The sequence below is a fragment of the Cottoperca gobio genome, chromosome 12 (assembly GCF_900634415.1).
Source record: "Cottoperca gobio chromosome 12, fCotGob3.1, whole genome shotgun sequence".
NCBI lineage: Eukaryota > Metazoa > Chordata > Actinopteri > Perciformes > Bovichtidae > Cottoperca > Cottoperca gobio.
Genome location: NC_041366.1, coordinates 15,288,859 through 15,300,969, shown reverse-complemented (window position 1 = coordinate 15,300,969; position 12,111 = coordinate 15,288,859). Strand labels below are relative to the sequence as shown.

The 12,111-nt window shown below is 39.5% G+C and overlaps 1 protein-coding gene across 2 annotated transcripts in view; it reads left to right on the top strand.

The window, feature by feature from the left end:
• Window positions 1-2,733: 2,733 nt before the first annotated feature.
• The window catches only part of pdlim5b (PDZ and LIM domain 5b), a 33,893-nt gene continuing 24,515 nt past the window's right edge, over window positions 2,734-12,111 (top strand). The window contains exons 1-2 of one of the 2 annotated variants that reach the window (XM_029445098.1): window positions 2,734-2,855; window positions 7,211-7,316. In XM_029445098.1, the coding sequence (XP_029300958.1) occupies window positions 7,218-7,316 (99 nt within the window). In that variant the 5' untranslated portion in view covers window positions 2,734-2,855; window positions 7,211-7,217. The remainder of the gene's footprint in view (window positions 2,856-7,210; window positions 7,317-12,111) is intronic. The other variant, XM_029445099.1, reaches the window with a different exon arrangement.

Below are 12,111 nucleotides of genomic sequence, written 5' to 3'. Positions count from 1 at the left end.
GTGACATAAAGCAATATATATTTATTTAACAAAATATCACAGCGTAAAAATAAAATTATGCAAAACACATATTTATTTATAATAAACAAAAGTCAGATTGAGACAGTGTTAAAGCGCACAGCGAAGCTTGGAATACCTTGTCCACTAAAATAGTTAGAAATAACACTGTGATTCAAATGTTTTAGAAAATACTGTACAATGCTGACACCCTAGTCCACACATCCTTGTCCCTGTTTGAATCTGTGGATTATGCTATAATCACACTTTACAAATTCAGGGGATTACAGGCTTTTGTCTTTCAAATAAGTGCGCAGTGTTTTGCCTTTGTGTACATGAAAAATGTCCATGTTATCTAATAAACTGACCAACATTCATGAGGGTTTTCCCCTGCTGCTGCCAAAACCTCTTAATCTCCGGCCTAACCTGCTCAGCTTCACTTTCAGTAGCACATCAGGACAAGAAGCTCAGAAAACAGGACTGCAACTAATGATTACTTTTTATTATCGATTCATCTGCAGATTATTTCCTTGATTAATCAAATAATAGTTTTGTTTATATAATGTCATAAAATTGAGAAAAATGTTAAAATGTCCCAGAGTCCCAGGTGATGCTGTGTATGTCCGACCAACAGTACAAAACCCAAATATGTTTAATTTACTATGATCATGTCACAAAATGTTTCCTTAATAAACAACAAAAATATTATTCAATTATCAAAAAAAAGGCTAAATTAATTTCTATGCTGGTTGACTTGATTTAACGACTGATGTGCGTCCTCTGGGTAACTTAAATATGATCAATAATTTCAATATCAATGTGCCCAATATTTTTACATCTTAAAAAATGGTGATGGTGGTGCTGGAGGAAAGATGTAGCCACATCAAAATGTATGGAATTGTAATCTAATCTACATTTTTAAAACCTTGCCAATTATATTTGTATATGTTGAGTCCTATATTGTTGTTTATTCTAGGTATAGCGAGCAATACATTGATGAGCAAAGCTGAGTGAAGTTAAAGCAACAAGTTGAGAGATCAGTAATGAAAGAATAGTGAAGAAGGAATGTGGTAAACACTGGTAAAAGACTACCGTCATTAACTATTACCATTGTTTTTCTGTTTGATGGTCTTTTGATGGTCACACTTTTCAGCCATATATATATATATTTATTTTTTTATCTCACTTGCCTTGTTGGAAGATGACTCTATGGAAACCTCAGCCTCAGGCGAGATGCCCTGACAAGGTAGACAAGAAAGAAGACAACAAGATGAGTGACACATTTTTAGGTGTGAACTTGCGGAGGAGTGTAGGATACACAATACACTTCTTACCCCAAGGCAATGAATTGCTCAGTGGGTTTAAATCCACAGTATGTAAACTGTGAAGCATGTACCTCCTCTGCTCACCACTAGAGAGCATACCAACACTATGCCACTCAAATCTGGGTGATCGCTGAAACATGCTTCACTGCCATATCACTCTAATTGTATAATAGAAAATAAATCAACTATTTGGAATACTAAAACACATTAACATAAATCATTTATATGGAAATCTGTCAAGTCAATTTTGTTTTATATAGCTCAACATTACAAATCTCCACAGGATGTACAAACTGTAGGCTACAGCATGTAACAACCTCTATCCTTAGACCCTTAGTTTAAATAAGGAGAAACGTTACTATGTCAATGTCAAAGAACAAATAACCCCAAAGGCGTAATTAATTGAGAGAGAACTTCATTAATCCCAAAGGAAAAGTGCACCATTACAGCAGTTTAATCAACGAGAATCACAAGAAATACGTAATAAACCAACAAAATAACAAATAGTTCAACTAGAAACTGAACTACAAGGAATTTTAATGCACATATGTCATTTAACTTTAATATATTTTATATTTCACATACTGTATACCACTTGTGCAGCACACCTGGTGGGTTAAAGCACAGTAGGGTGGCATGTGACTTGTCTGTCCTGTATGAAGGAGGCATTTAGTGGAAATAATGACATCATTGTCCACTGATGCAACAAGGCAGGCCTGACACCCTGTCACGTTTAAATATTTCTTTCATAGCATCATACAAATATCTCCCCCTCAGAGATTCCTATAACTGCTGACAATTTGTTTCCTTACTTGAATGACACAACACAACAATGCACAACAATTATTTAACTGATAAAAATAAATGCGGATATTGCAGATTAAATATATTACAAGAAATATAGAAACCTTTATTAGAGACTTCTGAACATTCATGTGATTTTAAGGGTTTTGCGAGAGAAGAAAACAGGCCTACATTTTAATTTTATTTTTTTACATAGCTACATATTATTGAGGTGCATTCAGGTGTCACATTAGTGAGTTAAGGTTGATTAGTGAAAAGTGAATGTATTGAAATGAAATCCTTTGTTTTATATGTTTACATATACATATAGATATTTCACATAGGTAGTCATTTAGTCAGTTTGTGCATACTGGGGCTAGGTATCACCTCAGGAGTGCGAGCCAGCACGCTGAGCTTCACGTTAGCCCGACAACAAAGAGACACTAAGAGGGTGCTCACTCTACAACTCACCTGTTCTGTCCCACGGTCTGGCATGCCCATGCCTGCCGCTGTGTGGCCTACAGTCGAGAACCACACACACACACACACACACCCACACACGCACACACACACACACACACACACACACACACACACACACACTGCTGTGAGCCCTCCTACCGGCAGCCAGATGGGGCTGGCTTATATGCGGAAGTATCAGTTCCGCTCAGTCCAGTAGACTTCGAGAACAGACGGACTAAAGTCACGCTTCTCTCTCTCTGCACACCATACCCGGCTTCACAAGGCAAGGTGAGTACTGTACTGTATATCTGACAACATGTCTCCAATAATAAGAGAGGGGAAAGTTACTGCTCGTGTTACCGTTATTATTGTACTGCTTTATGCGCCTGTTACAAAGTTAAATGAACATAAGCGCATCGAAATGTATAGCTTTTAGTCTATAATTGTACCAATAAATATATAGAGTCGTTGTGCCGCTCTTAACATAGTTACACATTTGTTTTACTGACAAACAAGTTGTTTAAAAGTCTATCAGAAAAGTGCAATATTAATGTCAGACATGTGTTTTATGTCACACCCATTGACAACCAAAGACATATTAAGGTTCAGTTTCCGTGAGAAACAATAACGGAGGCTAATATACGGTCTTGAAGTAAACACACGAGGAAGACCTGGGGAATTATCACTTTGTCCCAGGACGACAACTGAAGCGGAACTGTTATGTTATAGTATTTCCTCTAGAAGTTATATCTAGACTTACACACAGAGCTAAGGTGTTTAAAAAGTAGACCTGTTGTTATGACTGCTGAATGTTAAAAATGTGTCACGTGGTACAAGAACACAGAGTTTGCTTTTACAGACCAAACAATGTGTAATCAGCTTGTGTACAAACAGTGTCCCATAAAGTCATGTTTGAACAAGTTACTGATAAGCCAAGAATATTTACATATTTCTTTTAGATTTTAGTATGGTGCAGTCTAACAAAAAAAAAAAGAAAAGAAATATACAGTGTTACAAATATATCAAATATAAGTGATGTCATAGACAGTACAGTACATTGTGAAAACATACTCTGTGAGTCAACATGTCCTGCAATGATGTCACCAGGCATCATGCTGTCTCCTGAAGCATTGTGAAATGAGCATGATGTCTGAAACTCTGTAGAAGCAAATCATACACTATATGTTTGCCAAAACTCAGAGACATTTCCTCCCAATACCTAAAGATTACTTGAAGGAAACAGCTGTATTTCTGAAACATGAAGGGCAAAGCGCATGGAAGGCAGGCTCCTGAATAGCACTTGCATTCGAACCTGTTGACCCGTGTTTCATTCCCAATTAGTGTGAGAAAGCGTTGTGAGGGGAACTTTTATTTTCTTATGACCATGAAGTTACCACAATTTTAAACCTAAATATCCCCGCAAAAAATCCAGCATGTTCCCAGTCGGCATGTCTTATTTACATATACATTACTGTTAGACTATTTAGATAATCTACCTACAAACTATATCAAGCAAGTTAAAATAACATCTACAACAACTTATAAATGCCTGAGCGATAAGATAACTCGGTCAGCAGGTCCCATTTGTGCTGTGCTGAAAGGTTTGTGTTTTTAATCTTGTTTTTTGGTGTGAACGTGCTGAAATATTAAGCAAAATAAAGTGCCACTGTGACAGGAACCTGAAAGATAAGGCCCAAGTGGAAAATAACCAGAGTTATGCTGGAACTAGCTTTGAGAAGTGTTCGTGTGATTGCTGCTGATAAAAAGAATTTGAGTTGAGAACACTGTAAGGTGTGTCTGCTCATGTCTATGCGTGATATCATTAGGGATTGCACAACAAGCAGGGACATGAGATGAGCCTAATGTTTGTTCTTTCCATATTAGGAAAAAAAATGCTACTGATATGGGCGCATGACTCCAGTGTGATCTGAAATTCCTCATCTTATGCAGCTTTTTACGGCGATGGCTGGCTTTGAAATCTAATACTTAAAGAATCTGTTGGGAACAACTGACATAGTCGTATCACAACTATTCAAAGCTGGTTGTTTTCAAACTGATGACTGCAAGACATGCCTTTTGGCTCAAAGAAATTTAAATAAAACTTACAGTATTTATGTCCAATTAAATGCTTGTCAGAATTGCCACTTCAGTTTAGACTTAAATGAAAACAAAGCTTGCAACAGTGTGAAAGATGTCATTAGGTTCATATTTTGAGATTAGCTGCTTTCATGACTTTGTTGAAGGTGAATTTAGCTGCATTGGGTTGCAGTAAAGAATAATGCATTTGCTTTAACAGTTCTTTATCACTGTTTCAACTGTTGTTCAAGGATGTGTCTCAACTAATGATGAGTTGAAACAGAACAAGTGGAATTTCAATGTGTGGACAATACGTTGGGTTAGGCCTCACCTCAACCCTTGGTCACCTTGAAGAGGGAGACAGCTGTCTTTAAGTTGTTGCTTTCTTATTATAGAGCTGCATATTCTGCATGTGTGCACGGCGTATTTGAGTTTAGTTTGATTGTGAAAGTGTGTTGTATAAATAGTAGAGCTATGTTCTCTGTGTTCACCAGGTGTTCACCTCCTCCCTATCACTTTCACACGTGAATTTATCTCCCTACCGCCCTACACACACCCTTTTGTGGCTCCTCTGCTGGCTTCTTTTAACAGCCTGCTCCCCTCCAGGCACGATGATGACACAGTGTGGGTGTGTGTGTGTAGGCCAACCCTCTGATTTTGATGTGTGTCTCGTACAATCGACCAGGTGATGGGCTACAGCAGGTGTTGCTGTGACCCTGAGGGAATCTGTGACAGCAGCATGACTTACAATCTCAAAATGACATGCCTCTGGGATGACAAGGCATTATTATTCATGAAATACTCATCAGGAAAATATGTTTTCTCTGCACTGCCCAGCTCACAAATGTGGGAATAATTGTTTTCCCCAAGGCAAGCAGTGAAACATTGAGTTGCTTAGTTTAAAAAAAATCATATTCATGTTCCTTCAGTCATAGATTATGTAATGAAAACGTGACATCCTCTTTACCAAAGCTAGAAATAAAAGAGCATATTTAGTTTAAAACTCTATAAGTTCAGCACCAAATATTAGCTACATAAATCCCTCTATTCATCCAGTTTGCTTTACTACCTTTTCCAATTAGTTGAACAGAAATGCAACACCTTTAGTTCTTCACAACAGAACTGTAAGTCTTTCTCTCAAAAGTCAATGCTGATTCCACAAACAACACACCCGTCTGTTCAGTGTTAGACCCGGCTTTGCGTCTACATTTCCCCCTTTTCCATATAATTGCTATGTACTGTTTGTGACATAATGCTTGCGGGTCAGCCTTTCATGCCATGTTTTCATGTCAACATTCACCCTTCCTGTTGGGCAGGGCAAAGGTGATATGTTTCCACATGATCTGCCTCACAGGCACAGGGACGGATTCACTACAGCCCGTTTGCTGAATACTCAAAGCAGACAAGCAGTAAATTAAAGTGTATTTTGCAAATGTGGTATACCAATTTCCCCAATCATTAACCTAATAAATGTAATAATGCAATAAATGTTAGCATGTGACTGTACTTAACCTCAGTCTTGCTTCCAATAAATAACTTGCAGCTTCAACATTTCAGGGGAAAAGGAATGCATGACAGGCAGGGCTTAAACCAATGAAACTCAATAGTGCATGACATATTTTACTGCACCAAATAGTCTTCGCTTTGTCTCACTTTTGGAACTGTCCGTTTGATTTGAATGCACACATGTATAATTAGGATATGGTATTCGTATTTATCCATGATGTAATGTAGATGACGGTGCATGTATTCATCGAGATGTTGAAATGCGAGGGAGACCTGCTCTCTAATCAAATCTTTAGTTGGCAGCAGAGACCTATAAAGTCTCCGACCATCTCGGGTGTGTCTCGTCTTTTAGGCTGCGTTCACACCAAATCAGGCGCTGAGGCAAAGAAACGCAAGTCCTCCCATTCATTTCAATGTGGGCAGTGCATTTAAGCCGCGACAGTGGGGATGGCATTGGGATGTGGCGAACATTTCAAACGGAATCAACTTTTGGAGAAACGTAGCTCGATGTCACACGGCCAATCGCGTAACCAGCGATCCAGATCTGTACAACCCTGCCACGAGGGAGAACAAAAGACGTTAAACGTTGTGCAGTCGCTCTGGCGGTAATTGTCACACAAATGAGCCATTTAAGTGACACTCCCACATTGTTGCACAACCCTGAGCTAATTGCTCCAATGCTCTGGTTTGGTGTGAATGCAGGCCCAGCACCACAGTTGCCCGAGGAAAGGCCAATGCTCTGTTACATACGAGGGATAAACAGGGGTTTTAGCAGGATGTGAATGTTTCTCCTTATCACCATTTCTAAACCCCTGGAGTGAGTGTTAAGGATGATACATGTGCAGTACTGTTAACGAGACCTCATTTTACTGGGAAGATAAATATCAAATGTTTGCCCAGTCTGGAAAAGAAAGAGATATGATGCCTTTGCCTTGTAATGCCTAATTTATTCTCTCTCTGTCTGTGCTATGTGTTCTGTCCGTGTGGAGTCTGTCTCTTGTTGGATTAAATCCCTATTAACATGGGATCAAGTGTAAAAATATCTCTTCTCCCGTCTCTAGGTGAATCATGAGCAGCAGCTACAGCGTCTCCCTGGCTGGCCCTGCCCCCTGGGGCTTCAGACTGCAAGGAGGGAAGGACTTCTGTCTGCCCCTCACCATCTCACGGGTGAGTGGAACACACACACAAAACACTTCTGTACCCTTCACTCCATGACAGTCGGAGGAATGCCGTTCACGCTCGTAAAACCATTTGCCTCGTCAGTGATGAAAGTGTGTGTGCCATTCATCCCCTGCGTGACATTCATTGCCGGATTTAGACACGTTCTCGAAACAGAACATGGCCTCTGTCGCTCAGTCGCCCACGGTCGTGACCTACCTCAGACTATTGTCATAACAAGGTAACACAACTGAACCGTAACCACAATATCCGTCAATAAAAAATCAAAAAACTCCCTTGAATTTCTCTGACGGTCATTGGGGATATATTTGGGGGATTAAGCTGAGAGCTGTTAACGACTGCTGTCATGTTGGTCGTTCAGATGAAGGATGGTGCTAAGGGTCCCGGACTATCTCCCTGGACTTAGCCCTGATGCGAGGCACAGGAGACGACGTACGATGGGTCTGCAGTGGAAGCATCAGAACCTGTCCTTAAACGTCCCATCTGAGTGAAACTCTAGAAAGCCACAGTGGTGCTGTAATAACTATTTGGAGGTTTGGGTCACATAAACTCAAACTAGAATTTGGCACTGGCTGACCTGTTGAGCCCTCAGCTGGCAGAAGGACCGCTGCCTATTTATGAGACATACTCACAGTGTTTATGTTCACGGTGTAAGGGGGCCTTCTGTGCAAAACACTGTGATTGTTGTACACATTACACTACACTATAAGTAGCAATCTTTTTTTAACCCCAAGCGTAGCTGAAGTGTCTCAATTATACGTACATGGCTCCTTGTCAAACAAGATTAAAATTAGGCAGCTTGTCCTCTACCGGTGAAGCCTGTGCTTTGACAACAACTCTGGCTGCTGCTGAATGAGCTGTGTTATTCAGTTCATGCTGCTTCCTGTTATGTAATTGTAATCTCCATGTCATGACCAAGGTCAGTGACTCTGTTTATTCGTTGTTGGCAGGATTAGTTACAGAAGTTTGTAAAAAAAAAAAGAAATGTCTGGAGCGAAGAGGTGACATAACCATAGAGGAATGAACAGGCCAGCATTGTTGCTCAGGCTATTTTTATGTCTTGCCTCTTATGATAACAATGGAATGAAGGACATCATGTTTTCATTGTGGCATTTAGATGTCAGTAGACATCTTGTCATCATATCTCAAAAAACAATACAACAATGATTAGATGTTGGAGCACCTTCATATATCATAAGAATATTAAAAATATATCCCTTTTCAGAGAGGAAGAGGAAAACAAAATCGGCATCAAATTGGCCATTTTGCTTCTGTTGCCCTTTCAATGTTGCCATCGGCCATTAAATAAACACAGGTAACACATGTGGATTGATGACAATGGTTCAGTTGATATGTTGCAATATGCACACTCCACTGTATAAAACCCACAGGTAAAATGAGAAGCAGATGAGCACCTGAACCCTGACTGTAATATTTATAGGGAAGTTTTTACTAGCGATATATAAAAAGTTAAAAAGAGACATGCGTTTTGGTACAAGGTGTCAAAAAAAGCCAAACAGATGTTTTATTTCTTCATTATTTTGTGGGTTGTGGTGAGATGCAAGCTGGTATTAGGACCATGAAAGTTTCCACCAGCACTCTTGTGTTGAGTGATCAGTGATCTACCATTCATTCCATCACATCGTTGGCTAGTGTCATTCTGTGGACACATTTTCATCCCAGCGCATGACCAGTGAATGGCGCCATGAATGGCTGAGATTTCTTGTCATTGTCCAGGCGCCAGGAATAAGTCTCCCTCCCACATATTAACAGCCAACATCATGAATACGGGAGATGTGTTATTTTATAGTAAAACTGAGAAGCTTTAAAGGAGTAACATGATTTACAAAGAGAGGAATAAGTGAGTAGAAGGAACATATATATGGAAACATCCGCCAACCATTACTTCAGTTCCTTCATTAGCTGAATGATGAGAGCATTGTGTAGATCACTGGCTTATTTTAAGGTTCATTAAAGACCACAATGCTAAATTGACTGACTTTGCAGTAAAGAAAATGCCTTCCCATTAAAGCCTCTATTTGTTTTGCTTAGATGGATGCGATCGCCCTAGAATAATGACGTAATGACTTAACATATGCTTACCATATGTAACTGATTACACACAGTACCGTATATAGGAATATCTCTAAATAAGTACGAGGTGGAGGACATAATCATATGTATTGTGAGATATTGAGTTTGGATGTTTGTTAAAACTGAGACCACCCAATAATGTTGACTTATGGATGAAGGTCCCAGTTATTTACATTATGTGTGTGGGTGTCTGTGTTCCTGTTCCCCCCAGACTCTTTCCGTTATCAGCATCTGTGGTTTTTCCAGCTCCTTTTTTAGGCATTTCTTGACAGGCTTCCACGTGGGAAAACTGCACAGTTAATTGAATTTTTCTTTGCTTATGAAAAAAAAAACCAAGGAACATAAAACAGTAATTAGGACTAACATTGGTAACAGTAACTCTTACCTACCTAAATGTCTGTTTATTGTACAATAGGTCAGTTGGGGGTCAGCACAAATAAATGTTCCTCTTTTACCCCACTGACCCGTCACTTCTCCCCTCTTGTCTTTTGTGTCCCCTTTTGATTGTTGTTTTAGTGGCACGTGATACGTTGAGTGAACATTAAACAAACTCATTTTAGCTCTGTGTTTGCAGTTGGCTCTGAGCTTCCAGATTTGTTCTTTTCCAAGCACCACCATTATGCGTTAATATGGCGAGGCTACTTTCACTCTCAAAGAAGAGGAATGTGATGACGTAGTGTATCTGGGCAACCAACATCAACATTAGGGGTGAAAGGTATTCGTTGTGCATTCATGTTAAGAGAAGAGGATCCAATAGAGGCAGACGGCTCCACATAGGAGGGCTGGAAAATATTAGCTAAATAATAATAATAATAATAATAATGTTGTATGTTAAGCATTTATTATGAGACATGATAATACCAATTGGACCTCATTGGACCAAAACCTTCATGAGTTATGCTTTGTAGGGTTCCAATGAGAAACTGAGACAGCTGTTCGGTTTGAAGCCCCCTTCACTGCACTCTTTCATCTGACTGTAAACATATCCTTTACTCACAATTCACTACTTGCTTAATTTGAAAGGCTAAGCAAAACAGCACTTTAATTTCCTCTGGTTAAAGAAGTGCGACCAAGTTCGATCTGCAGAGCCAACAGCGAGGATAGCCTCCAGTGACATTTAGCTGCTTAACAGTTTTTTTTATTCAGAATGAAGAATGAGTTCACACCTAAATATCTGTAAATATGCAGCACTTGATGGGCACTGTATTATTATTTTGGTATTTATACAACAATAATAAAATCTTTTATTCTTAAAACCATCCACATGCACAATCCAGAAGACTGAATGTGCTGCACAGTCAGGTTATTCTACTAGTAAGAAAGGGTTTATGTTTGCGTGTCAGATATTAGGACAGTATGTGATAGCAAGTGTTAAAGTGCAAGTAATAAAACAGCTGCCATTAGAGGGAATCTGTCTCTTGTATTTTTGTATTGACTTACAATTAAAAGAGAACAAGGTTTATATCTTGGGTAGCTAATTAGATAATGAATAATGTGTCTAACGTTGAGCTCAGGTCCAGAACAACCCCCACCCCCCCCCCCCTGGCATTTCAGGAAACTACTGAGACGGATACGTTGTGGTCTGTTCTGTCTAGCTGTCAAACAGTTTGTGTTATTTCTTTTTTTATCTGTCTCTAGTATTAAAATCTCTTGAACAGTTTTACATGGAAAGTGAAATTTAATAGAAAACAGATAAATCTATCCCATATTTCGAAGCTTCATGAATATAGGCTTCAAAAGGCATATTTAATAATCTGTGATTCTATGCAGGGTCGTAAAGATGTGTTCAGGTTACATATGGGTTTAGTAGAAAACAGTTATCTGCAGTGTTTCTTTGATCCCAGGATGATCTCCCTCATGTCTGTCTAGAGCTGTATCAAGGCATCTGCTTTTAATCTCCCTGATGCTATATGGCAGAGCTATAAAGAATAACCAAGCTGTGATTTAGATTTAGATTACTCGCACTATTTTAAGAAACAACCCCCCTTTTTCTCAGTTTGAGAAGAGAAAGTAATGAGCCAAATTCAAAGACACAATGGGCCGTGCTGCACATGATCTGTCTTCGTGGTTGAAGCTACAACCTACGATTATCACTCTGTTTAAAGGTCAGTTAGATTGAAGACATCATCAATAGTGAGAGTCACTCAGGCTTCATAACAGGCATCGCATTTTATAAGCATTGTGAAGGGCTTTGCACAACTCTCCTGATTTAAGTTGCAATATAAATGCAAAGTGAACATCCAAATTGTGCAGTGATGCAAAATAGGTGTTAATATTCCAGCGGCTCTCTTAATTTATTACCAGCCGTGGCAGTGACGCAGGTATTGTTTTCAACCTTGCGAGTCTGTATGTGTGTCATTATGGCAAAATGTGCTCCTGGAGACACTGACTGTAGCAGAACTACCACAGCGGTCGTGTTGAGTACAGTCTGTCTGTGAACACATTTAGTCACAGCGGTCCCAACCAAGCAAGATGCAGTCATGAAACTTGATAGGAGTGTAGTTGCGATCAAAATGAAGTTTGAGTTCCATGATGGCCGTGATCCGAGCAAGGGAGGCGAAGGGGCCATTGGCAACCCCACTTTATGTCCCTTGCCCGATTTGGCGTCACACAATTTTACAGATTAGATCACATTAGTTCAAATCAAAACGGAGGCTTAGTTGGAAGATGGGTGTGGTCCGAGCAAGGA